General features: G+C 41.9%; 4 protein-coding genes across 11 annotated transcripts in view; all 4 read right to left on the bottom strand.

The window, feature by feature from the left end:
- LOC106561058 (DENN domain-containing protein 5B) overlaps positions 1 to 1,662 on the bottom strand; it is a 49,801-nt gene extending 48,139 nt beyond the window's left edge. For all 3 annotated transcript variants that reach the window (XR_006756994.1, XM_014124664.2, XM_045688087.1), the window contains exon 1: positions 1,314 to 1,662. Coding sequence is in view for 2 of the 3 variants with exons in the window: in XM_014124664.2 (XP_013980139.2) it covers positions 1,314 to 1,425 (112 nt within the window). In the remaining variant the exon portion in view is untranslated. The remainder of the gene's footprint in view (positions 1 to 1,313) is intronic.
- Positions 1,663 to 8,113: 6,451 nt separating this feature from the next.
- On the bottom strand, positions 8,114 to 11,546 carry LOC106561072 (transmembrane emp24 domain-containing protein 6). Of its 2 annotated transcripts, none has more exons than XM_014124692.2 (4): positions 11,297 to 11,546; positions 10,410 to 10,536; positions 10,164 to 10,318; positions 8,114 to 9,859 (listed from the first exon to the last, which is right to left on the bottom strand). In XM_014124692.2, the coding sequence occupies exons 1-4, from the start codon at positions 11,516 to 11,518 to the stop codon at positions 9,638 to 9,640; spliced, it is 726 nt and encodes a 241-aa protein (XP_013980167.1). In that variant the 5' UTR covers positions 11,519 to 11,546; the 3' UTR covers positions 8,114 to 9,637. The 2 variants fall into 2 exon arrangements, with proteins under 2 accessions (XP_013980167.1, XP_013980168.1); XM_014124693.2 differs by having other exon boundaries at positions 10,440 to 10,536.
- Positions 11,547 to 11,839: 293 nt separating this feature from the next.
- Positions 11,840 to 16,577, bottom strand: LOC106561071 (transmembrane emp24 domain-containing protein 6). The gene is made up of 4 exons (XM_014124691.2): positions 16,126 to 16,577; positions 15,722 to 15,848; positions 15,443 to 15,606; positions 11,840 to 12,515 (listed from the first exon to the last, which is right to left on the bottom strand). The coding sequence occupies exons 1-4, from the start codon at positions 16,345 to 16,347 to the stop codon at positions 12,279 to 12,281; spliced, it is 750 nt and encodes a 249-aa protein (XP_013980166.2). The 5' UTR covers positions 16,348 to 16,577; the 3' UTR covers positions 11,840 to 12,278.
- A 399-nt stretch (positions 16,578 to 16,976) lies between these two features.
- Positions 16,977 to 26,986, bottom strand: LOC106561068 (palmitoyltransferase ZDHHC7). Of its 5 annotated transcripts, none has more exons than XM_045688094.1 (9): positions 26,961 to 26,986; positions 25,665 to 25,774; positions 25,210 to 25,515; positions 24,759 to 24,883; positions 24,394 to 24,490; positions 23,808 to 23,889; positions 19,649 to 19,779; positions 19,415 to 19,438; positions 16,977 to 19,024 (listed from the first exon to the last, which is right to left on the bottom strand). In XM_045688094.1, exons 3-9 carry the CDS (start codon positions 25,507 to 25,509, stop codon positions 18,845 to 18,847), a joined length of 939 nt encoding a protein of 312 aa, XP_045544050.1. In that variant the 5' UTR covers positions 25,510 to 25,515; positions 25,665 to 25,774; positions 26,961 to 26,986; the 3' UTR covers positions 16,977 to 18,844. The 5 variants fall into 5 exon arrangements, with proteins under 5 accessions (XP_045544050.1, XP_045544049.1, XP_045544051.1 ...); XM_045688093.1 differs by lacking the exon at positions 26,961 to 26,986 and adding an exon at positions 26,648 to 26,919; XM_045688095.1 differs by lacking the exon at positions 26,961 to 26,986 and adding an exon at positions 26,648 to 26,856 and having other exon boundaries at positions 25,665 to 25,770.
- Between the last annotated feature and the right edge of the window lie 273 nt (positions 26,987 to 27,259).

Raw genomic sequence — 27,259 nt, 5'->3', positions numbered from 1 at the left:
GTAAACATTTTGTGCCATAATCAATGAACATGACCCACCACACCCATTACACCAGAGGATGGGACAGGGAAATGGTTGTCTGTGATAAGACAGGACTCATCAGTGGAGATTATCCCTCTAGAACCGCCATGCACCACCTTTGACCTCACAAGGCCAGAGGTCTATTCTTGGCAGACGAGATACCACACACACCTGACAGTGCCCTGTCTAATTTGGTACCAAGCAGAGTCCAGCAAGACGGCTTTTGTTAATCTGGTTGAGTGTGCATCCACCCTGTTCCAGCTACAGAAGAGTGCAGATCAGAATAAACATGTCCGAGATGTTAATTCACTTGTTTATTCCTGGGTGTAGGAAGAAGCAATGTGGCTTGGCTGGGTTGTGTTTCAGAGGATGAATGGGCTCTCAACCTTCACCTCTCCCAAGTCCGTACGGGAGTTGCAGCGAAGGGATAAGACTAACTACCAATTGGATACCACGAAAAAGGGATAAATATATATAAAATCTTGCATTATTCAAATAATATTTACTGCAATTGTACATAATGGATTGTAAGGAAAAGGAACAACAAAGAAAGAATAAAGAAAATGTATGTACAGGTGAGTTAAAAAGAGGGACTTAACATCAAATCCCCTCATACTGTGGATATTAATGGTGACATGTGCAACACAATCCCCCCATATTTTATTTAAATAATTAAAATAAGATAATGAAAAGATAAGTGTAGTTATTACTTACAAAATCATTTCTAAATAAAACTCATTAAATTGATTTGAAGACACTTCTGTGAAACCCTATGGCATAATCTCCTACCGGTACTTTAAAAAAACACCCCTTTTCTAAAAACAACATTTCATAAAATAAAAATAAATAAAAAAAGTGTAAACTGTAGCCATTTGTTTGCCTTTATAGTTTATTCATCTAAGCATGACCTTCATCCACATACCAATTTTCTTCCAAACATTGCTTTTTGTGTCAGAAATTAGGCATTGTTCTTGGGGGGGGGGGGGCTAGTTACCCCATAGTACCCAACCAGGGGCTTCATATGCACTCAGCTGTGACTGTGACAACAATAAACACCGCTCCCAGTCTCATCTGTTTTCCCAACGTTGTCTCACATGACACTGGACTTGCTCCCAGACACAAATAAAAACCTCTCAGCTGTCACCCAATCACTTTGATAAATAAATTGATCAATCAATCAATTGAAGATCTCTCGGGGTTTTCGCCTTTAATTGCGTGAGCTAATTCTTAAGTTTAAGATACATTTTTTAATTCTATTAATTAGGAAAATATCAATCAAGAACAATATTTACCTGCTAATTCTTCGGGTTCTAGACCAGTCTCCGTGTCCAATCCACACACCACGAAGTAGTGGGCGAAGCGGCACGAAGCCGAGCCTGTGCCCGAAGTAACCCCGCTCATCATCGGTTTAGATATGCTACTCGGGTTCGTCTCTAATTCATACTCTGGACCACCATACTGTAGCCTATACGCAGGGCAAATTAGGATACACTGTAGTCTAGACAGTGGGCTAACGTCCCTTTTAATCAAACGAACACCTTGTATTCTTTTCGGGATGAAATTGTCCTTTTCTGTATGTTCTCCGTCCACGGTCGGCAGTCAGCCTAGTGTCAGCCCGAAATGACTGTGTTGTGTAGGAAGCAGCCTACCTCATTATGTGAGAACTGAGAGAGAGAGAGCGAGAGAGAGAGAGAGAGAGAGAGAGAGAGAAAGAAAATCTCATAAAATGTTCTCATCAGGTATATTCAGATCCACATTTAAGCTGGCCAGATGATGACTAATGTTTGATGTGATCTAATTATGACAATGAAGCTCATTAAAATCCCATACAATTAAAATAGGTTATTGTGCTGTGCAAAAACAGGAGCACAGTCATTGTCAGTGCTGGGTGGTGATTAGTGGATCATTAAAGGGCCTTGTTCGAATACTACAGACATACATCCTTCCTTCCTTCCTTGAAGTTGGATTGGTGTCCTATATGGAACCCTAAAACTAGGCATACATTTGACTAGGACTAAAATCTTGACATTTTGGGAGCACTCACATTAAGCAAAGTGTCTGCGTAATTTGGGAATCCTGAAGTCTGCAACCTGTGTGCTCATATTACACGAGTTTGCTCCAAATTTCGACCTGTCTAGACCCCTCTCTGGTCTTGCGATTTCCAGATGTGTCGTAGCGCTAAGTGTAATCATTACCCTTTCTTCTCTGTGGCTGTAACTGAGCGACTGCGTACAAGTTGCACAAGTCGCATGGTGGCACCCCCATTATGAGCGCAAGACCCATAATCGCATGTCTTTGACCTGCTCATTTTATGCAACCTACGCAGTGGCGATTTTACCATGTAAATCTTGGTGGGGCAAACTCCCCCCCCCCCCATTTTTTTAGAAGCATGCCAACAAAGCCAAAACACAACACTAAACAATACATTAATTGCACTATAACAGCGACAAGCGGTGCCCACAAACTGTTAGGGCCTACATAAAGCTGTCCCAACAACAGAGCTTTCTTTCCAGCACAATGGAGTTAATCCTTACCACCACTACACCTGGCTATTAGCGGAGCCTTGTCTGGCAGCGAAACAGTTCATTCAGCCTCGTTTACTGCCTTTTAAAAAAAACATAGCTGATACGGCCGAACATTTCTCCCTGGCATATTACATAATTTATGCAGCAGCATATAAGACATTTTTGGACTCACCTTGTTGTGCATGGCTCCTTCGTTGGCAAATTTTGTCATCAAAGAAAGAGAAAGATTTACAATTCCGAGTTGGATAACCGTTCAAAATGTATTTTTCCAGTCTGACTTCCCAGTTGCAATGCTTGCGGTTAGACGCTGAAGACATGGATGTTGATTTAAGGCAACCCCCCTGCACCTCTCTGATTCAGAGGGGTTGGGTTAAATGTGGAAGACACATTTCATGCAGGTGGACAACTGACTAGGTATCCCCCTTTCCTTACTTGATTTATGATGACTGCTAGCTAAGATTTTGAAAGTACGATGTTTACATGATCAGTCCAATCAAAGCTACTGTAGACATAACGTTATTTGATGTCATTGTATCTGTGGCCAACAACCTTGAGCCTTCTTGGAAGGGCACTTCTAATCTAAGTCTATGGTAGGGCCCAAAGGGCTCATATTCTTGATGTCTGCCCTTACTAAAGGTGGGTGACGTAGTGTCCCCATGAGTGGCAGAACACTGAGCAAATCACTGTGAAATGCTGAGCCAATCACAGTGCAATGCTCCTATTTTCTGCTGGCCGGCCCCACCACCACAAAAAGCACTGAGCTAGGCTGAAACACCATTTTGGAGCTGTCTGTTTGTATGCGGCTTTATTAACTTAATGATATATATTTTTTGACATTATTTGCATATATATATATATAGTGAGGGAAAAAAGTATTTGATCTCCTGCTGATTTTGTACGTTTGCCCACTGACAAAGAAATGATATGTCTATAATTTTAATGGTAGGTTCATTTGAACAGTGAGAGACAGAATAACAACAACAAAAAATCCAGAAAAACGTATGCCAAAAAATGAATGAATTGATTTGCATTTTAATGAGGGAAATTAGTATTTGACCCCCTTTCAATCAGAAAGATTTCTGGCTCCCAGGTGTCGTTACACAGGTAACGAGCTGAGATTAGGAGCACACTCTTAAAGGGAGTACTCTTAATCTCAGCTTGTTACCTGTATAAAAGACACCTGTCCACAGAAGCAATCAATCAGATTCCAAACTCTCCACCATGGCCAAGACCAAAGAGCTCTCCAAGGATGTCAGGGACAAGATTGTAGACCTACACAAGGCTGGAATGGGCTACAAGACCATCGCCAAGCAGCTTGGTGAGAAGGTGACAACAGTTGGTGCGATTATTCGCAAATGGAAGAAACCCAAAAGAACTGTCAATCTCCCTCGGCCTGGGGCTCCATGGAAGATCTCACCTCGTGGAGTTGCAATGATCATGAGAACGGTGAGGAATCAGCACAGAACTACACGGGAGGTTCTTGTCAATGATCTCAAGGCAGCTGGGACCATAGTCACCAAGAAAACAATTGGTAACACACTACGCCGTGAAGGACTGAAATCCTGCAGCGCCCGCAAAGTCCCGCTGCTCAAGTAAGCACATTTACATGCCCGTCTGAATTTTGCCAATGAACATCTGAATGATTCAGAGGACAACTGGGTGAAAGTGTTGTGGTCAGTTGAGACCAAAATGGAGCTCTTTGGCATCAACTCAACTTGCCGTGTTTGGAGGAGGAGGAATGCTGCCTATGACCCCAAGAACATCATCCCCACCGTCAAACATGGAGGTGGAAACATTATGCTTTGGGGGTGTTTTTCTGCTTAGGGGACAGGACAACTTCACCGCATCAAAGGGACAATGGACGGGGCCATGTACTGTCAAATCTTGGGTGAGAACCTCCTTCCCTCAGCCAGGGCATTGAAAATGGGTCGTGGATGGGTATTCCAGCATGACAATGACCCAAAACACACGGCCAAGGCAACAAAGGAGTGGCTCAAGAAGAAGCACATTAATGTCCTGGAGTGGCCTAGCCAGTCTCCAGACCTTAATCCCATAGAAAATCTGTGGAGGGAGCTGAAGGATCGAGTTGCCAAACGTCAGCCTCGAAACCTTAATGACTTGGAGAAGATCTGCGAAGAGGAGTGGGACAAAATCCCTCCTGAGATGTGTGCAAACCTGGTGGCCAACTACAAGAAACATCTGACCTCTGTGATTGCCAACAAGGGTTTTGCCACCAAGTACTAAGTCATGTTTTGCAGAGGGGTCAAATACTTATTTCCCTCATTAAAATGCAAATCAATTTATAAAATTTTTGACAAATGCGTTTTTCTGGATTTTTGGGTTGTTATTCTGTCTCTCACTGTTCAAATAAACCTACCATTAAAATTATAGACTGATCATTTCTTTGTCAGTGGGCAAACGTACAAAAAAACAGCAGGGGATCAAATACTTTTTTCCCTCACTGTATATATATACATACATACACACACTTTTTTTATGCAAAAAATGTGTGGCTCAAAACAGGTGGGGCATCTTGGTTGGAGCCTACGACTATACGATTTACCTGCAATCCCAGAAATGTGTCATGGATCCCAAATCGTTGCAAAATCACAGCTTAAAATCGTTTAATGTATGGCCTGCTTAAAGATGCCCTCCAGGATCTTAAGCACAACAAATTCATAACATATAGTACAAATTGGATTCTTAGCATATCATATAAATTGCAAAAAAAATTAAGTACACAATTTGATGACCTAGTACACAAATGGGGAACACTTTTGGCTCGTAAGTACCACTTTCAAAACTACTTGCTGAAATTATACAAAGGTTCGAGAGTGCATCTTTAAGGCTGCATTTACATATCCGAATTGGGCTACCTATGTTTCTACTAATTGGTCTTTTGACCAATCAAATCATGCTCTTTTGCCAATAATTGGGCAAAATATCAGTATTGCGCTGCCTGTGTAAGCAGAGGAGCTGAGTGGAATTCTGTGTCTGAGAATTTGATGGAACCAATGCTTTTCAATACGAGTCATCCATTTCAAATGGTTCGTCTTTTTACATATTCAACTTGTCCGACAATAGTTGACTCGAGTTCTACTTTTGACAGACCAAAACGGACAATGATACAAAAGGTCATATACAATTTCATCCATCTAATCAAAGGCTGCATTTATACAGGCAGCCCAATTCTGATAGTTTGCCACTAGTTGGTATTATGACCGATCAGATCTTTTGCCAATAGCTTTTTCAGAGCTGATCTGATTGGTAAAAAGACCAATTAGTGAAAAAAAGATCAGAATAGGGCTGCCTGTGTAAATGCAGCCATTGAACCTTTTTTTCAACAAGTTGGTTGTAACCTTGCTTTTACCTATCCAATGTGCTCATGCAGCGTTCACTTGCTAGTAGGAAACTCCGAAATTTCCGACTTGCTAACTGGTTGTAGTTATACACGTTCCGCGTTCAAAGAATCAGCAAGTCGGAAATTTCAGAGTTTCCTAGTTCCGACTAGCATATGAACAGGGCATTACCTCATGGAACCAATGAAGGAAGGATGTATGTCACAAGTATTCTAACAGGGGCCAGCACCATCTGGAGGTTGGTTACAAAAATTACTGAATGGGCGAGGTCACGTTCAAGCACATGGCTTTAAAAAATTGCTTGCTACACACCAAGGAGATATTGTGAATGCAGCATTTTACATTGCAGCTAAAAATAAATTGTCTGTCCTTGGTTGTAACACTCACTACCGAGTTCCAAACTGCCTCTGGAATCAACGTCAGCACAAGAACTGTTCGATGGGAGCTTAATGAAATGGGTTTCCATGGCCGAGCAGACGCAGAAAAGCCTAAGATCACCAGCTTTATACCATGGAGTGGTATAAAGCTCGCCACCATCGGACTGGAGCAGTGCAAATGCGTTCTCTAGAGTGATGAATCACACTTCACCATCTGGCAGTCCGACAGACAAATCTTGGTTTGGCAGATGCGGCAGGATAACGTTTCCTGCCCCAATGCATAGTGCCAACTGTAAAGTTAGGTGGAGGAGAAATAATGGTCTGGGGCTTTTTTCATGGTTTGTGCTAGGCCCCTTAGTTCCAGTGAGTGAAAATCTTAACACTACAGCATACAATGACATTCTAGACAATTCTGTGCTTCCAAGTTTGCGGCAACAATTTGGGGAAGGCCCTTTCCTGTTTTAGCATGACAGCCCCCTTGTGCACAAAACGAGGTCCATACAGAAATAGTTTTTCGAGATCGGTGTGGCAGAAATTGGCTGGCCGGCACAGAGCCCTGTCCTCAACCCCATCGAACACCTTTGGGATGAATTGGAACGCCGACTGTGAGCCAGGCCTAATCGCCCAACATCACTGTCAAACCTTACTAATGCTCTTGTGGCTGAATGGAAGCAAGTCCCAACAGCAATGTTCCAACATCTAGTGGAAAGCCTTCCCAGAAGAATAGAGGCTGTTATAGCAGCGTATGGGGGGGACCAACCTCGTAATAAAGCCCATGATTTTGGAATGAGATATTTGAGCAGGTGTCCACATACTTTTGGAAAATATAGTAGTGTATATACAGGCTGAAACAAATACCTTCAAAATTGTGTAAATGTTCCTTACAAGCCAGAATGTACATTTAAACGTACTCTACCGGTTGCCTGTGCAGTTTGTCAATAGCTGCTTGAGACAAAATATCCTCAGAAAAGTATTGTTTACCCAACCTTTAGAGAGCCAGTAGGTATATGGTTCGGATTGGCACTGAGGTAAAGTTTATTTTAAATTGGATATTCAGTTTTCTCTCGTCAATAGCTATTGAACCAAACATGCCATGACAATAGTATATATTATGACTCAGGCAAGAAGATTTGAAATCCGACTAAAAACATTCACACAAGTGCTGACTGTTCTCCATCCTCCCCTGATTCAGAATATACCATTTTCATTGTCATGGCAAGCTTAGTTCAATAGCTATTGATGAGAGAATACCATCAATAGCTATTGTACGTTTAAATGTGATTTGTATTCAACATTCTGGCTTGTAAGGAAAGTTTGCTAAATGTAGCAGGCTGTCTATAACAATTAATATTGTATTACACCCTGATTAATCAGACTACCTGGGGGGCTGTGCTGCAGCTGGGGAGTATGCCGATGCCCAGAGGCTGATCTTTGAGTCTGAGCTGCATGGATGCGGCAGGAAGCTGGAGGTAGCCTATATGCATGTTCAAATCTAAATGTTTGTTTTAAGTCTTCTAAATCTAAAGGCTGGTTTCCCGGACACATGTTAGCTAGACGGTCATGTTAAGCTACAGCATCTTAAAATAGTTCCATATGTTAGGTTAGTAAATATCACCCACTTAAACTGTAGGGGGTTAATGGACCAATTGGAAAGTGTGCACTGCACATTGTTCTCCTTGTGTGAACTGTAATGTTTTCCAATGGTGCCTGGTTCTTCAGGTGTCTGGTTGATGCTGTGTTGACGGGCTCTAGCTTCCAGTTCCTGCCTCACTCCCAGGACCACAAGCTTAAATTCCAGCTAATTGATTCAGGTATGACTTGAGTTTTCAAATTCACTGGCTCAACATTTTAGCTTTATTAAAAGGTTCTTCAACACAATTGATCTGGCAAGTGGAGGGCTGCTGGGCTCATATCCTAACAACCCTTACCATTGTGCCCTTAAGCAAGGCACTTAACCCACAACTTGCACTGGAAGTTGGCACTGCAGCTTGACCCTGTGCTCCTCAACTGTGTGATGTGTGCTATCCATAATTTAATTTGACGTAAGAACTTGCCCCTTGAGGGAATTTGTTTTGCACATTCAAAAGCATTGGTAATGTAAAAACCTGCTTTATATGATCATTCTTTTCCCATTAGTTTACTTTTCTTTCTCTCAAGATGTGCAGTGTGAAGGAGACGCTGTCCTCAGCCCCATATCCATCCAGGAGTAGCTTGAGAGTTGATATGATCTACCCAACTCATGACACTGAATAGGCTATACAACATGTTTTAAATTAATGGACATGTGCTGCATTCTGCTGCTTTGTTTTCATGTCCGTATATAATTTTAGTAAAATTTTGGGAAATGGTAGAATTTGTATTTAAGTACTACTTAAGTAGTTTCTTGGGGTATCTGCACTTTACTATTTATATGTTTGACAAATTTTACTCCACTACATTCCTGAAGAAAAGTATGTATTTTTTACTCCATACATTTTCCTTGTGGTTTTCCTTGTGGTTATGAGGGTGTTTAGACAATGACTAGTCTAGTAGCGCTAGTTTATGCTAACTTGCTAGCTAGCAACTTCACTAGCAGTACAAGATATCACACCAAAGAAGCCATTAACGATAATTAATAAACTAAAGATGCCAATTTAACAAGCATATTTCACACCACAGGCTGCTGAATTTGCAAGATAACTTTTCTTCGATTTTTGATTTTGGCACAAATGAAAATGTGGCACCCCGCATTTATTGATGTTTAAGCATTGTCTCAATATGAACAGTTCGTCGACTTATCCCCGTGAGACACTCACACGCCGTTTCAAGCCTACTAGAGTTAGCGGCAGGCGGACAAGCAATATCCCCCGTCTTAGTAAGGATGAAGCCTGAGATGGAATTGCCAGCTGACTGAAGCTGGGTAGCTTTAGAAAACTGTAAGTAGATCAAGCCTCAAATCACAGTATACCTATCAGGGTGGCTTAACCATTGCCTACAGTAACAAACTAATAAAAATGCTATTGTGTTCTTAAAAAAAAAAATCTGTATTCTAATGTTACCTAAGACCTTCATAAACACAACCACATTTTTTCTGTGCAGTTTTTAAATAAGCGTCTTGGATAGTAAATTGCTCCTGCCTCCATCTTGAAAAGAGGTTGTGAACATGGACTTTGCACACATTATGGCTATTCATCACCCCATAGTGTCTGAAATCCTAGCTCATTTTATTTTGGGGGGGATTTGTGCAGGAAATGTTAAACATGCTAACTTGGGCAATTTAAGTTTGTAATTTGGACGAACTATCCCTTTAACGTTGAACAAACACGATCCGCAAAGCAACACAAGCAGTGAGTGACATTTTACGAGCCATCATTCATCAACAGCGGGGTCTATGGGTGTCTGTGTGGAAAAGCCTCTTGAGGAAGAAGAGCTGCAGGTAGCCCACCATGACGATGACCACACTCTGGACCGCAGACCACCAGGTGACATAGTTGTAGTTGAAGAGGAGAATGTAATGGTCCGCACCTCTCCTCATGCGAGCGTAGTTGTAGTGCCGCCACATGTGTAAAATGTGACCTTGTATCTTGTTGGTACTCTCCTAGAAAAAGGTTAGACATAATTGATGACATGTTTTCTAATCTGTTCAAATTGACATGATCAACTATAAGCCATAATGGCTCAGTGTTCGCTCCGGTTGTACAACTGATGTAAAATGCATTGGACACAATGGTTGTGATGCATTATATTTTTCAGGAATTGTCTGCACAACAGAATGTTTACACAAGCACAGTGGAGACACCACACGAGTAGTGTAAATATTTTTGTGCAGACAAACTCATCAGAAATATCCTTCAGATTAATTGGGAAAGTCCAGAACCCTCTAGTGCAGGGACATCATGTACCTCAATGTTGGACAGAGTGTTGTTGAGGACTTTTTCTCCTTCCTTTGTCTCTCGCTGCATCTCCTCAGCACCCTCATAGTACACGCCGAAGTTGAGAAAGACTCGGACGCCACCAAAGTGGTTCTTATAGTTCCCCAAGCACATCTGATAAAAACCTAGAGATAGCAAACGGTTGATTCTCATCAACATGACAATTAACTTATGAACATAATACAAATGAAAGATCACAGATGTCTGTGACTTTACCGGTCACTTCAGTTTGGAAGTTGATTTCACCAATGGTGTTGTCTGTTGAGGCCATGAGGGCCCCTTCTGGGGAAATGACGGTCACGTAAAGATGGTTGTCACTGGCTAGTCCTGTCACCCACTGGACCTGCACACACACATGGAACATTTCACAGCCATAATTACCTGATGTCCCTTGATAAAATGTGTTATTTATGCACTACTTGATCTTGGTAAAGCTACTGTTAAACACACACACAGCTACCATTTTAATCACAAAATGTATTTTTAGTCTTCCATTCAGTTATCTTAGTTCTACGTTGAAGCTAAGCAAAGATAAGAAGATAAGGAGTAAAATGTCTAGCTAGCTGATAAGTCCAAGGTCATGCAATACAAGCCATGTTCCATAAAGTTACTGGGGTATTATTATATGATAACTTTTAGTTGATGAAGAGTATAGGAACAAGCCATCTTCAAACAATATTATTGTAGCACATTTTATTGGCACAATACTGCGCAGATCATTTAGCAAAGGCAGGGAGTAGTCCCGAAAAGGGGTTTGAACTTGGGACCTTGTAATTGTCAACCCAACACAAGCTGTTCCCCCAACCTCTTGATGAGGTCGCTAGATGTTGGGTTAAGACAGTATGTAACTTTGGGCTCCCGAGTGGCGCAGCGGTCTATGGCACTGCATCTTAGTGCTAAAGGAGTCATAACAGACCCTGGTTCGATTCCAGGCTGTATCACAACCGGCCATAATTGGGAGTCCCATAGGGCGGTGCACAATTGGCCCAGCGCCGTCCGGGTTTAGCTGGGGTAGGCCGTTATTGTAAAAAAAGAATTTGTTCTTAACTGACTTGCCTAGTTAAATAAATGTTAAATAAAAGAAAACTGTAAAATGCACTTACCATGTAGGTTAGGTAGAAGTTCCCACTCTGGTGTGCAAAGTGCCAAAAGCACTCTAGCCCCGAGGCTGGCACCACGATGGCAAAGTCATATCGATCGGACCCTCGGAACAGGTTGTGGTCCTTCAGGCCTAAGCGGGGCTCTGTCTTTTGTCCGCCGCCCCCATGCCCCATAAGGAGTATGACGAGAACAGAGTACCACACCTCAACTTGCATGGTCTGCATTCATACACTCACAAAACCCATACTGTTTGGGAGTGGTAGACTATACAATACTGTATCACGCCCATGAGAATGATTAACCACAGTTGTGTTCATTAGGCACCAAACAGAAGAAAACTGCATAAAACAGGGAGGAACTACCTGGACCAGTCCAAATAAGAAATGCTTTTTTTCATTTTCCATTGCGTAATGTTAATAATTAAGCTTGTCCCATAATGAACACGACCTAATTGTGTAAAATAAAAAAGGTGCTCAACGGTAACGTGCTGCTAACCATCAGAGTCAGAACACAGAAACAAAAAAAAATAAAATCCACGCCAAATATATGCACTGGAATGACAACATTTGTCAAAACGTGTGAGACTTTAATAAATTCCAACATAGATATATAAGGAGCAGATCCCATTAGTGACATTAACAACAGGGTCCCATTAGTTACATTAACAACAGGGTCGGAGTCAATTCTATTTTAATTCAGTCAAATGGAATGGAATTTAAGGCTGGGATTTTTATCCGATCAGTGGTAAATCCGCGTAATAGCGCACTTGAAATTCAAAAGGTCATTAGTGATTGAGCCAACATATGCAGCATTTACCGTGAATGCGGTCTCCACAAATGCAGGAACATTGCCTTTAAAAGGGGCATAGCCGAAAAGGGGCGATCGGATTTAATTCCCGGTGTTGTAACTGGTTGACTGAATTAAAATGGAATTCATCCCAACCAGGGCGCATGAGGGCACTGAATACTAAAACCATCCATGGACTCAGCAGCGAGGTTTCTCTGGTGCTTCTGTAGTGGGCTTGGTGTTGAAGAGCCTCTTGAGGAAGAAGAGTTGCAGGTAGCCCGCCATGACGATGACCACACTCTGGACCGCAGACCACCAGGTGATGTATTTAGAGTTGGAGAGGAGGAGGTAGTAGTCGGCGCCTTTCCGCATGCGGCCAAAGTTGTAATGTCGAAACATGTGGAAGACGTAGCCCTCCACGCGATGGGAAGTCTCCTAAAAGTGGTTTGGAGAGTAGTGTTGTTAAAACGTTATTATTATTTAACACCAACTGACATGATTATTGCTGGAGATAGGCCGAATACATTAATTGAGTAATGTGGTGAACTACTACCTGCCTTGTGGTGTAGGCGGATCTATGGTACTGAACTGAGTTTAGTCACAGCCCTCTCGGCCAGGGTGTCACATTTAGCAGCAGTCGTCAGGGTTTGGGTCTCAATGAGTGGCATAATATTGAACTGTGCTGGCCATGTACTGTATAACCCCTGGGCAGTCTACTGCATGTTGCTCTACCGGAGCTGCAGACAACAATTATATATCTAAACTCGTCGACTTCTGCAGGTAGTTTTACAGAGAGAAAGATGACTTTGTACCAAGCGCCACCACACACTACCGCCCCAAAGCACCTCCTCATTAAGAGACATGGTTTTCAATTTAAAAAAAACTCAATTTTGACCATGCATATTTCCATACACATCTACAAAGGGAACACGTTCTACCCACTTTGCTCTAATATACTTTGTAAGAGACCAAAAAAAACAGATTGAATCTTTACTGCTTAATTTGGGGTCCCCAAACTGCCACCAGTTATAATACAAGTGTTTGAAAGAGTTGAACTAGAAAGGATGACAATGATAAAGATTGTCTAGGTAGCTAACTTGATTCTTCGTACCTGTACTACTAAAGTTAAAACGCATCCGTTTGGTGTAAACATGGGTGAGTTTTCTTCCATCATATTTTTGTTGCACCAGTCTTGGCACTATTCCTTTTAAATCCATGTCACATTGAGATTGACTTTATAATTTAAATCTAACCTATGGCCTGACCCATTACCTTATTTATTACTGCCCCCACCCCAGTTGCAAGAACTGACATCCCAAACAACAGCAGGAATGATGACAAAGGAGACAAGATCAGTTGGATAACAAAGCAAGCACCATCATGTAAGAAATATCTTCCTTTGTGTACAATCAGTGAAAGCATTACCATGTTTCTCTCAATACCACAAGATGGATGACTCAAGTCAAATTTGGTCTAGTGCTGTAGGTTGGTTCTTTGAATGCAGCAGTCATTACTTAAAGTATTTGGTTTATATATCAACTCTGGGGTAAATTGGATTAATTGTTTATGTTAAGGTTTGTGAAATTTTAAGCGTTACTGTATTTCTTATATTGCGCTGATCTTTGAATTCTGAGACATTATTGTCAATCTGTGTAAATGATTCAAATCTGATGGTACACCTCTTCAATACGTTCAGACCACATAATAGGTCAACAATATGATTATACAGGTATACTAAACGCAATTTCAACCGGTTATTCAGTACAGCCCCGTAACGTAAAAACGTACTGAACGCAGCACCGTGTTCTGGAGTCGGGTCTGTAAGAGGAGTGGCCTGGAGGCTGGGCCAAGGAAAAGTGAGCAAGTGGAGCTAAAGCCATGCACCCAAGGTCTCAGACAACACACGGAGGGGTGTTGCAGCGCTTCCAATCACATAAGGGGCAGAGAGTGAAGAATGAGCCTGTTACTGACTGAACCATAACGAATTTAAAAAGGGGACATTTGAAAAAAACTGACTGATTTAAATGTGATTTTGAGTAAGAACTTCAGCCAATTGTTTTGTACTTAATTGCCCTAAATTTATATTTACAAAAACAATGTGTGGAAACGTAACATTTTTGTGGGCAAGTTTGTCACAGGTGTGACAATTAGCCTCCATTGTTTATCACGCATGCGTCTGCCTTCTTGATTGATCCTGTAATTTCATTGGCTGTTTCTTTAAATACCGTCTTTTTTGTTTGAGGTGTTGCTGTCTAAGTTGGGAGAATATATTTGATTGATCTTGATTTGAAGTTGAATTAATGTTCAGGTAGTGCTTCTCTCGAACCTGTGTAACAGTGTAGGTTCCGTCCCTCTCTTCGCCCCAACCCGGGCTCGAACCAGGGACCCTTGCACACATCAACAACTGACACCCCACGAAGCATCGTTACCCATCGCGCCACAAAAGCCGCGGCCCTTGCAACGCAAGGGGAAACCCTACTTCAAGTCTCAGAGCGAGTGACGTCACTGATTGAACTGCTATTAGCGCGCACCACCGCTAACTAACTAGCCATTTCACATCGGTTACACTCACCCCCCCTTTGACCTCCTCCTTTTCCGCAGCAACCAACGATCCGGGTCAACAGCATCAATGTAACAGTGTAGGTTCCGTCCCTCTCTTCGCCCCAACCCGGGCTCGAACCAGGGACCCTTGCACACATCAACAACTGACACCCCACGAAGCATCGTTACCCATCGCGCCACAAAAGCCGCGGCCCTTGCAACGCAAGGGGCAACCCTACTTCAAGTCTCAGAGCGGGTGACGTCACCGATTGAAACGCTATTAGCGCGCACCACCGCTAACTAACTAGCCATTTCACATCGGTTACACCTGCACTAAAACCTGTTTTTGTTTGTATAGTTCATGGCGTTCTCCTGTGTGTTCCTTGTCCTTTGATCAGGCTTAAAAGCGACAAGTCTGAGGTTGGTGGAGAAGGAGAAAATACAATGTGTAAACTTGCAAGTTGTTGCTGACCCTGATTTTGCCACTTAACCCAAACTTTTAAGCACAGCATTTGTAACATATTGTACATATTGGATGATGTAGTACACAAAAAACGGGGACCTGTTTTGGCTCGTGAGCACCACTTTCAAAACTACTGGCTGAAATTATTACAAAGTTCTGGAGCATCACTTTAAGAACCTGCATGTTAGGCAGAGCTCCCCATGCTCTTCTTTAAACCTCGCAATATATGATACGTGATATCGGACAATAAGATTTTATTGCATGTGTACACTGACCTCATTCATTTCCATGTAAATGGACAAAAGTTATCGTAACATATTGGATCGTACATGCAGTCAAACCCCAAATAGAGCATTACCTCTATGGTGGACAGAGTGTTGTTCAGGTCTTTTTGGACTTTCTTCTTCTCCTCCTTCTGTTTCTGTTGGTGATCAGAACCGTCGTAGTACACCCCAAAGTTGAGGAAGACCTGCATGCTGCCAAATCGGTTGTGGAAGTTGCTGAAGCACATTTGATAGAAACCTAGAATTCAAAATAAAAATAAGTTACATACTTCCACCACATTTCAAATGGTGTACTACATTTTTTGTCATGCGCCTCGTGTGTGTGTGCACGTTCAAAAGGAGGAACAATGTACCGGTCTCCTCGGCAACAAAGTTGATTTGACCCGTAGCTTCGTCAATTTTGGACAACAGCAAGCCTTTAGGAGAGTTGACAGTGACGGATAAGTGTCTGTCGTTGCCAACACCAGTGACCCACTGGACCTAAACGCAGACAGATGGATCTCGTTCACTGTCATATCGGACGACCATGTGCTGCGAACCATATGTTGGGGGCTTTGTAGACCGCTTCAGTAAATGACAACGGAGTAAGCCCTGAACAGATTTACTTTTTATCTGAATATTCTACATTTTAAGCCTTTTAATAAAACGTTCAGGCCAAGCCAGGCAGTAATTAGTAGGCTTAACTTTACAAGATAAATATGTTGCACAATAAAAATATATCCTGTTATTGTACTACTAAACTAGAATAACGTCTTACCATAAAAGTCAAGTAGAAGCGCTCCCCTTGATGTGCAAAGTGCCAGAAGCACTCCAGTCCGGAGGCACGCAGCACGACAGCAAAGTCATACTGGTCCGCTCCCCAGAACAAGTCCTTGTCCGCTGGTAGGCCCGGATGGGGGCCCGCCAAGGGATCACCCAAACCCTGACCCCCCAAACCCAATAGAGCCAGGAGCACAACTAAGGATACCCCACATAACATGGCTGGTCCTCTTGAAAGGATACGTTTTAATAGCAATGACGTGCAGGTTGCTACTGTCTGCCAGTGTGGATGTGTCGTGGCTTGTGGGACAAGAAATGATTAACTACAACCCATACGTCTGCTTCACTAAAAAGGTGGGCTCCGGGGTGAAGTTTCCCCAAGGTACAGATCTAGGATCTGCCCCCCTCCCCCCTTTATACACTAAACCAATAGTGGGGGAAGTGCAAAACTGTCCCAAGGTCAGCGTCTAGGGGCAACTTCCTCCTACTCCCTATGATGGTTGGAGTTGTGTGGTATGGGAAAATACAGGTCCCTTCACATATGTCGTCGACTAAGCTGGTCCCAGTTCCCTCCCTAGCCTTTCCCCTCAGCCATGACCCTTTAGCGTTTGCGGATCTGAAGGGTCTGGACAGGTATAAGCAGTGTAAAAGGTGAAGCTTCCATTATATTGCTTCCACCTTAGAGATCTGCCAACATCAAAGGGCTACAGGAAGGGGAAGGGAGCGAATTGGGACCAGTGCTTCACATACGGCTTTCTGTGTACAGCAAATCATTCACCAGTTCCAAGTGGGCTTTTTGAAGTGCTGCTATCTTCTATACAGTCAGTAATATTGACAAAGAAATCAGGATTTGAGAGGTAGAAATTAAGTTCATTTAAATGGGAGCCCGGTAAAAGTTAGCATGAAAGGGTTCAAAACAGAAGTACATAACATACTGTATAATCTCATAACAAGAGCATTTAAAAACAGCTGAGTCCTCATACATTACATTATCCAGTCCATCAAATATCAAATAAAAAAATTATAAATGGTTAATCAGAATTATTTTAAGATCAGCATGATAGGAACTTCCCCTGTATACATACGAGAGTATAACATAGGAGTGTATAGCATTGAATACTTGAGGGAAGCACATGCACATACTTTTGTGTGAAAGCTCATAAGGTTGTGTAAAGTACTGTATTTAGACTTGATAAAAGTAAATACCATACAGTACCATGTAAGCATTTGACTGTTTGAGATAACCGTTGACTCTGCTGGAGTCATATAGTCCATTACACACAAATTACAATTTTAAAAAGGTAGACTCTGCGTTATGACGTTGCCACGACCAGCACCACAGACATTGAGATGAGTGTGATGCAAGACTTTGCTCTCACAGAGTATCTGCCAATATGCACGGGTTTGCTTCACGCTGCTAAAGTGGTAGCTACGACGGCACCAAAACAGCAGAAAAGTTTAGCCTCGTGCTTCAACGCTCTTAGTTGTTGCGGAAAATGGCCCAATAATCGCTGTTAACTTCGTGCAACACTGAGTTTACCTTTAAATTAGAGCACAGTTAAAAAAATAATCATAGTATTCTTACTTCCTATTAAAATAACCACGATGCTAACTTTCGGCTAATGAATCCAGTTCCTATGCCTTTAAAAATGGTCAACTTCACAGCAAATTTGTCAGACACATTAGTAAAAGTTGATGTGATTGCCTCATGCAGAATTCAAACTGCTGATTATAGTAGTTCTCTACCATCTTGCTGGCATCAATTATTCATATTTCATATGCCTCCTTCCCCACCCCAACTCATCGAACTCCTACAAGTGGTAAACACACTTTTTTTGGTATGCAAAAACAACAGGATTCGCCAGCAATATATCCAGCAATATACTGTTTTCATAAAAAGTATGATATGGTTATAGTAGTGGTTAACACCAATTCCAGCGCATTGTTTTTCCCAGAGGTGCAGCTATCTACGGCCAGGGAAGGACACTTAAGCCTAATTTATACCCTACATATGGATGCAAGATCTCCAATTAGCTACATAAAATGGCGACCCTGCATAGTTCCGTAGTCAAAATACGCAGACGTGTGCAGCCCAGCAATTTGTAACAAGTACAAGATTGTCATTTTGAGTAGCTAATTGAGTTCTTGCGTTGCGTATGTACGTGAGGTATAAATTAGGCTTTACTCACTCACCCCCCCCCCAGAGTGAGGAAGAGCAGAAAACAACAAGTGTCTTTAAAAGGAAGTCAATAACTAAACAACGGAACAGTCCTCAGATACAGTGGATCCTCCCTTTAGGCGGCAATTTAGTAAATGTTGACTGTGTAGTATGTTGTGTTTCAGTCTGTTTTAGGACTACAGCGCACTTTCATTTGATCTTTAAAACAGGTTTCAATCGGTCTCTTGATCTTTTGATTCCTGCTCCATGTCAGCTACTTGTAGACGTGATGGTCAGAAGCACCATTGTCCGTGCGGTTGTATAGAACTTGAGTCTTTCTGATAGCTGGGTCGTGTTCATTAGGGCACGCAATTGAAAATATTTAGCAAAATAAAACAAAAATGTAAGTTTCTTATTGGACAAGTCCGCATAGTCCCTTTCCTGTTTCAGTCCGTTTTCTTCTGTTTGATGCCTAAATGAACAGGACCCTGGTGTCAGAGACCGGTTCCAAAGATTGTTCCAGACAGTTCCTGTACGAAGCTGCTCATAATGTGAGAGGTCAGACTGAGAACTCGGCGCCGGCTTTCCGGGAGCTAGTAGTGAGTAGCCGGCGCAGTCGGAGACCGGCAAACGGGTTGATCCACAGCAGGGACGGCTGGCCCCCAAACACGCTCCTCATGCCCTCCCAGCGAACTTGCCTCTCCCACGTGGGCTTCTCATTCTTCAGACGCTCAATCTCCTAGTAACACGCACACACACACACAGAGGGGTAAACGGCAACGCAAGGTGAGAATTCAATAAAAGTTGAGCTAATGGTCAAATAACCACAATGGTAAATTAGCCTGTCATAGGTCACGAGTCTCATCAACATCACTAAGTTTCTTCTTTCTTACATTATTAACAATTTTCTGAATGAGGCTGATGTCTCATTTGTAAATAGGCCCCATTTCCCTCCTGATTCTATTGACAAATGAGACTTCACTACCATGGCCATGTGCTTGTTCAGAGGGGCAGAATCTTATTGTTGATAGAAATGGTCAATGTAGAATGGCGTTCTGTAATGCCTTTGCCCTACTGAATAAGCCCTGCATGTCTATCTATGGTTTGTCTATGTAGTTTGGCTCCTCACCGTCTTGTTGCAGATGGAGTGGACCTGAGAATGTAATGTATAACATGGAAACAATTCTTAAATCATGCACAATACTCTATCTAATCTACATTGTATATCTAATGTGTGTTCAATTCCCACAATAAATCACATAACACAAATTGAAAATCTATGCAATCACTGTGCAGAAACTTACTTAGGATAAAAAATATAAAAAAATGTCTGCTAAGTGGCATATACTGTTAATCTCCTCACTGTCTCATCGTTGCAGATGGAGTGGACCTGAGTGCCAAACATGATAGCTGTGAAGCTGAGGAAGAGGAGGCCCTCAAGGCAGAGGAAGATCATCAGCATCACCGTCACCGGAGGGGAAAAGTCACTGCACTCTGGAGGGGCAGAAACATCATCCAGCATAATGACATCAACACTGACCTCAATGTAGTTATATTTGAAGCTGCGATCCTGAATTTGAAAATCAACAAAACGGCTGCCCCGCCACTTGATTTGCGATAAAGCTGAGGGGTGGGGGCAAAAAGGAAAAATAACCCCTATCAAATTCATAGATGGAGCAATGGCTGCAAAGAATGATTGACCATTTTAATTTGGTGGACTTTTTAAGCATATTTTAAACCTGTAACATTTTCTGAACAAAGACTTTGTTTACAAACAATTGAATCAAACAACCTTACAATGCTTATCATACATATTCAGCCCCTTGGATTTCTTCACATTTTATTCTGTTACAAAGTGGGATTAAAATGGATGAAATTGCAATTTTTTTGTCAACGATCTATACAAAATACGATGTATATATATTATTACATAAAAAAAAAAAGTTAGACATACAGTTGAAGTTGGAAGTTTACATACACCTTGGCCAAATAAATTTTCACAAATCCTGACATTTTATCAGAGTAAAAATTCCCTGTCTTAGGTCAGTTAGGATCACCACTATATTTTATGAATGTGAAATGTCAGAATAATAGTAGAGAAAATTATTTATTTCAGCTTTAATTTCTTTCATATTCCCAGTGGGTCAGAAGTTTACATACACTCAATTAGTATTTGGTAGCATTGCCTTCAAATTGTTTAACTTGGGTCAAACGTTTTGGGTAGCCTTCCACAAGCTTCCCACAATAAGTTGGGTGAATTTTGGCCCATTCCTCCTGACAGAGCTAGTGTAACTGAGTCAGGTTTGTAGGCCTCCTTGCTCGCACACGCTTTTTCAGTTCTGCACACAAATATTCTATAGGATTGAGGTCAGGGCTTTGTGATGGCCACTCCAATATCTTGACTTTGTTGTCCTTAAGCCATTTTGCCACAACTTTGGAAGTATGCTTGGGGTCATTGTCCATTTGGAAGACCCATTTGCGACCAAGCTTTAACTTCCTGACTGATGTCTTGAGATGTCGCGTCAATATATCCACATAATTTTCAATTCCTCATGATGCTATCTATTTTGTGAAGTGCACCAGACCCTCCTGCAGCAAAGCACCCCCACAACATGATGCTGCCACCCCCATGCTTCATGGTTGGGATGGTGTTCTTCGGCTTGCAAGCATCACCCTTTTTCCTCCAAACATAACGATGGTCATTATGGCCAAACAGATCTATTTTTGTTTCATCAGACTAGAGGACATTTCTCCAAAAAGTACAATCTTCGTCCCCATGTGCAGCTGCAAACCATAGTCTGGCTTTTTTATGGCGGTTTTGGAGCAGTGGATTCTTCCTTGCTGAGCGGCCTTCAGGTTATGTCGATATAGGACTCGTTTTACTGTGGATATAGATACTTTTGTACCCGTTTCCTCTAGAAACTTAACAAGGTCCTTTGCTGTTGTTCTCTAGGAGACAGAACGCGTCTTCTTCCTGAGCGGTATGACAGCTGCGTGGTCCCATGGTGTATATACTTGCGTACTATTGTTTGTACAGATGAATGTGGTACCTTCAGGCATTTGGAAATTGCTCCCAAGGATGAACCAGACTTGTGGAGGTCTACCATTTTTTTCCTAAGGTCTTGGCTGATTTCTTTTGATTTTCCCATGATGTCAAGCAAAGAGGCACTGAGTTTGAAGGTAGGCCTTGAAATACATCCACAGGTACACCTCCAATTGACTCAAATGATGTCAATTAGCCTATCAGAAGCTTCTAAAGCCATGACATCATTTTCTGGAATTTTCCAAGCTGTTTAAAGGCACAGTCAACTTAGTGTATGTAAACCTCTGACCCACTGGAATTGTGATACAGTGAATTATAAGTGAAATAATCTGTCTGTAAACAATTGTTGGAAAAATACCTGTCTCATGCATAAAGTAGATGTCCTAACCGACTTGCCAAAACCATAGTTTGTTAAGACATTTTCGGAGTTGGAGTTTTAATGACTCCAACCTAAGTGTATGTCAACTTCCGACTTCAACTGTACATACATACATGAATACAGTTGAAGTTGGAAGTTGTAGACCTCCACAAGTCTGGTTCATCCTTCGGCGCAAATTCCGAATGCCACGTTCATCTGTACAAACAATAGTACGCATCTTTAGTATGAAAACTAGCATAGCCATGTCAGCAAATGACTGCTGTCTGAACACACACAAATCTGATTGTCACTTGTAACTTGCTGTTTGGACAGTCAGTATTCCAAAACAGATTTGATAAACAAAACTGATTTGAGCATTAAGGCCTGCAGTGTGAACAAGGCTTAAGAGCTTTGCACACCTGGATTGTGCAATACTTGCCCATGATTCTTTTCAAAATTATTCAAACTCTGTAAAGTTGGCTGTTTGTACATTGCTAGACAGCCATTTTCAAGTATTGCCATAGATTGTCAAGTAGAATTAAGTCAAAACTGTAACTAGGCCTCTCAGGAACATTCCTTGTCTTGGTAAGAAACTCCAGTGTAAATTTAGCCTTGTGTTTTAGGTTGTCTTGCGGAAAGTTTAACTGGTCTCCCAGTTTCTGGTGTAAATCAGACTGAACCAGGTTTTCCTCTAGGATTTTGCCTGTGCTTAGCTCCATTCTGATTCTTTTTATCCTGAAAAAAAACTTCACAGTACTTGCTGATGACAAGCATACCCATAACATGATGCAGCCACCACCATGCTTGAAAATATAGTGTGCGCTCCTCTTTGATGTGTTGGACTTTCCCCGAACTTAACGCTTGTATTTAGGACAAAAAGTGAATTTCTTGGCCACATTTTTTGCCATATTACTTTAGTGCCTTGTTGTAAACAGGATGCATGTTTTGTAATATTTTTATTCTGTACAGGCTTCCTTCTTTTCACTCTGTCAATGAGGTTAGTATGGTGAAGTCACTATAATATTGTTGAGCCATCCTCAGTTTTCTCCTATCACAGCCAATAAATTCTAACTGTTTTAAAATCACCTTCGGTGATGTTGAAATGTCCTTCCTCTCCGGCAACTCAGTTAGGAAGGACGCCTGTATCTTTGTAGTGACTAGGTGTGTTGATACAACATCCAAAGCCTAATTAGTAACTTCACCATGCTCAAAGGGATATTCAGTGTGTGCTTTTTATGTTGCACTTCTTTGCGAAGCATTGGAAAGGCTCCCTGTTCTTTGTGGTTGAATCTGTGCCTGAAATTCACTACTCGACTGAGGGACCGTACATATAATTGTGTGTGTGGTATACAGAGATGAAGTAGTCATTCAAAAATCATGTTAAACCCTATTATTGCACACAGAGTGAGTCAATGCAACTTATTGTTTGATAATTATTTTAAATGTTTTAATTACGAACTTCTCTCATTGCTGGAACTCCCCAACGGGCTCGGGAGATGAGAAGGCCAAGTCATGCAACGCTTCTTAACACCCGCCTGCTTAATGCGGAAGCCAGCTGCACCAATGTCCCCGCCACAAGGAGTCGCTAAGAGCCAAGTAAAGCCCCCCCGGCCAAACAGTCCTCTAACCCAGACGACGCTGGGCCAATTTTACGCCGCCCTATGGGACTCCTGGTCACGGTTGGTTGTGACACAGCCTGGGATCGAACTCGGGTCTGTAGTGACGCCTCAGACCGCTGCGCCACTCGGAGGGCACATTGTGTGATTTGTTAAGCAAATTTGTGCTCCTAAATTTATTTAGGCTTGCCATAAGAAAGGGGTTGAATACTTGTACACCCATGACATTTGAGTTATTTATTTTTTTATAAATTTGTAAACATTTATATAAATTGTCTTTTAACCTTGACATTATGGTGTATTTTATATAGATCAGTGACAAAGTAATCACAATTAAATCAATTTCAATCCCACTTTGTTATGCAACAAAATACTTATGATGGGTACAGTATTTTGGCAAGGAAAGTCCCAGATTGTGTCGTTAAACAGGGCACATTGAAGTCAATGTAGTTGTATTTAAAAAGGAACAGTATATTTAGACAACGACTCATATAATGACACTCACCACTCCACTGGACTTTGACACATGTTACAAACTGGTACCCACTCAGGGTGAGAGCGTGGGTGGAGATCATCGCTATATACATCTGTGGGGGGGGAAAAAAAAAGAAAAAAAAAGTAGGAATTATGACTTAACTGTAGTATTGATGGTAAAACATTCATTTCAATTCATTGTGCATTGACAATAGCCATAGGCATAAAGACACAACAAAAAGCCACCTGACGACCACAGCCTATATGATCACAGCCTATCCTTATAATAAATTGGATTTCTCCTATCTGGCGAGAGTTAAAAAGCACAGCAGCACCAATGTTTCCTTGTAGCAATCAGTTAACAGGGACTGGTTGGTTTACGGGCTTTTATGATAAGCAAGGTGAAAAGATGCCACAAATAAAGATGACAGTTAGCCCAATCGTTTTGTCAAACCCATTGTTTCCATGCAAAACTACACAATAGCGATGTCAGTCGCAAAAAAACTACATAATTTTGCCCTATTAGTTGATTAATTGGACTGATGTACTAGAAATGCATTTTGCCATTTCCATTGTGCACCTGGACTTAAACAATGTGGATCTGAGATGGAACTCACAGTGAAGAGGACAAAGAAGCGCTGGTTGTTCTCTCCGACACAGTTGTTTACCCATGGACAGTGGTGATCCATCTTACGGATGCAGCGCTTACAAATACTACAGGAGAAGGAAACAAAACCATGGTCATTAGGCACCAAACGGAAGAAAATGTACTGAAACTGACAGGGACTACTTGGACTGCTCCAATATGAAATGTTCCTTTTTGTTTTCCATTGCAAAAGTTTTACTACGGCGTGGACTAATGAACAGGACCCGGCATATTGGCCTAAATAGAGAATTTTGCCTAGTTACTCAACCAGGAAAACCCTGGCCCTAGATACCATAAAGCATAATACAGAAAGCACACAACACATTTCTTTCTCACCTGCAGTGGTGGGCTCGCTCAGGTTTGATGCTGCAGCATTTGGGACACTTATAGATGACTTCTCCTGGTTTCAGCTTCAGGCTCTCCATGTATTTCTTGGTGGCGTTGCCTTTGGGCACAGCTCCCTAAAAACAGACAAGGATGGACAGAATGGACACAGGCAGACTGACATGTTTGGACAGACTCCTTCAAAACTTCAAGGAAACTCCTCGTAAGTCAGTTCTTTCATTGCTAATAGGACAACACATGGTTCCTATAATGTGCCCATGAACATCAGAGTGCTCTATTATGATATTCTTTCTGACTGTTTATTTTACTGCTTGTATGGTCCGTCTTGCCCTCCATTCAAAGTCACTCGCTTTTTCAAGTCACCCAACATTACAACGCATCCTCGCTTCTTTGCTACGGTGGGCCCTAATGAGCGCGGCCCTGCAGTGGTCAGTTCACTCACCGGGTCGGTGAGCATGGTGCGCAGGTGCGAGCTGAGTGCCAGCACGGCCAGGCAGTTGAAGACCACGCCGTTGACCACAGCGTACCAGAAGCTCTTGGAGGGCAGCAGCATGACAAAGGTGACCACGAAGTCGGCGTAGAGCACGAGGAACCAGGTGATGAAGGCACAGACCATGCCACAGCCGTCCTGGATGAACCACACCCGTTCCGCCTCCCCTACTGCGGAACCCGCTGCAGCCTCCTCCCTGTCCAGCAGGGGGTGCTGTTGCTCTACATCTCGCAGCCGATGACCTGAAGACATGCTGCCCTGCAGGGAGAGACAGAAAAAGGGGATATGAAAGCACAGAAAGAAAAATATAGTATTTGTTCGAATAAAATGCTTTGGTCTAATTGTGGACATAGGCTATTAAGCCCTACTTCGTGCCCATTGACTAATTAGGCGTACGTTGTACTCACTTTTTGTTAGTGTCCTTTAGAGTGCCATTGTGTCCAATCTTCAACACTACTGATGAGAGCATCCAGGGCCTGACTTCTCAGGCCACATAGTTTAAAGTGAAACAGCCTTGCTGTAACAGGGGTGTATTCATTACAGAAACCATTTACAGTTTAAGAATCAAAAGGAAGCAAACAGAGAAAATGGATCGAAAGGGGAGTGCCCTAACTGGGGTCTATTCAATACAGAAACTGTTGACCGTTTAAGAACCATACGGAAGCAAACAGCAAAGATAGAGTTTCTATTGGACACATTCAGGTAAGTCCCTCCCCGTTTCGGTTGCTTCTGTTTAAGCGGAATGAATACACCCCTGAATTTGTCCAATATAAACTCTCGATTGCGTTTCCGTTTGTAATCATTTCTCCAAACAATTGCAAAACTGGCGTTTCTATTAGACAGATGCAGGTAGGTACCAGCCTGTTTGCGGAACCTGTCCAATAGAAACTGACATTTTAGTTCGTTTGGCAACTGTTTTGTGTAATGATTACGGTGACAGTTCAACAATCCATATGTATAAATCAGAGGTCAACATCTGATCCAGTAACAATGTTGTGTACACAGCAGATGGAATACCATTTGCACATCCCTTTTAAACAAAGACATTTGAGAATATGGCATTATGCAGCTTGCTAGCTAACGAAGTCGTAAACACATAAAAAGACAACTAGCTAGCTATTAGCATTGCTAGCCCTCCGTGGTGGTTGATGTTAATAGGTTGTGCAGTAGCAAAGTTCATTCAACTACTTACGAAACAAACGATTGACATCCGACAGTAGTAAGCTAGTGTTGTCAAACTTATCTCTTTGACTGATAAACGTTAGCTAGGTAACGTTAGCACTTCTAGCCAGCTGTCGGCTAACATTTAGAACTGTCAAACATTAGTGAGCAGCTGTAGGTATTTGCGCTAGCATTATTAACGTTAAATATTAAGTAACTCAATTCTTACCCTCAGACAGTTTACAAGTTTCCTTCTCGTGGAATAATGCTTCAATTTCATTCATGACAGAGCCCCACTCAAGGCAAGTAGCTAGGCTAACGCTAGCTACACAACAATGTTTGGGAAGCTGCATTTCCGGTATGGGAGAATATTTCGAGAACTGTCCAATTTTGTTATGATCAGATTTGTATACTTAAAAAAACATGTTTTAATCATTTAGCTACTTATTTAGTTTATTAAATCAGAAGTTTTTTTACAACAGGCAAACATTTGCTTTTTGTAATTACAAAAATTATGTAAAGAGACTACTCAGTAAACCTACCTGTGTACTGTAGGGTTTAGCCACTGGGCCCCTCCCATATTTATGTTACCTATGTTACTGCATGTGGTGGGGTCCCAGGCAGTACTAAACAAGGTGCCATAAAATATTGAATAAAGAACATTTGACATTTTGGAGGATCATTCCTGTAAGAATGTGAGAATGCATAAAGCAATAACACGTTTCGAAACAGGCCCTGAAATAGCTTGAACATATATTCACATAATTTAATTACAACATGTGGGACTTTAATTCAATCATTCCTTGGTTATGGAAACCTAGTTCTAAAAACATGAAGTGAT

The sequence above is a fragment of the Salmo salar genome, chromosome ssa10 (assembly GCF_905237065.1).
Source record: "Salmo salar chromosome ssa10, Ssal_v3.1, whole genome shotgun sequence".
Lineage (NCBI taxonomy): Eukaryota > Metazoa > Chordata > Actinopteri > Salmoniformes > Salmonidae > Salmo > Salmo salar.
This window is presented reverse-complemented; position numbering and strand designations above follow the sequence as displayed.

Excerpts from the sequence above, each read along its gene's own strand:
- LOC106561072 (XM_014124692.2), bottom strand. The coding sequence starts at position 11,518 with ATGCAGACCATGCAAGTTGAGGTGTGGTACTCTGTTCTCGTCATACTC. Across the intron at positions 10,537-11,296 it reads ACTTCTACCTAACCTACATG|GTCCAGTGGGTGACAGGACT; the intron begins GTAAGTGCATTT and ends GTGTGTGTGCAG. Across the intron at positions 10,319-10,409 it reads CTTCCAAACTGAAGTGACCG|GTTTTTATCAGATGTGCTTG; the intron begins GTAAAGTCACAG and ends TGCTATCTCTAG.
- LOC106561068 (XM_045688094.1), bottom strand. The coding sequence starts at position 25,509 with ATGTCTTCAGGTCATCGGCTGCGAGATGTAGAGCAACAGCACCCCCTG. Across the intron at positions 23,890-24,393 it reads GCTTCTTTGTCCTCTTCACT|ATGTATATAGCGATGATCTC; the intron begins GTGAGTTCCATC and ends CCCCCCCCACAG. Across the intron at positions 19,780-23,807 it reads TGTCAAAGTCCAGTGGAGTG|AGTGCAGTGACTTTTCCCCT; the intron begins GTGAGTGTCATT and ends CTGCCCCTCCAG.
- LOC106561071 (XM_014124691.2), bottom strand. The coding sequence starts at position 16,347 with ATGTTATGTGGGGTATCCTTAGTTGTGCTCCTGGCTCTATTGGGTTTG. Across the intron at positions 15,607-15,721 it reads CTTTGTTGCCGAGGAGACCG|GTTTCTATCAAATGTGCTTC; the intron begins GTACATTGTTCC and ends TTTGAATTCTAG. Across the intron at positions 12,516-15,442 it reads ACACTCTGTCCACCATAGAG|GAGACTTCCCATCGCGTGGA; the intron begins GTAATGCTCTAT and ends AACCACTTTTAG.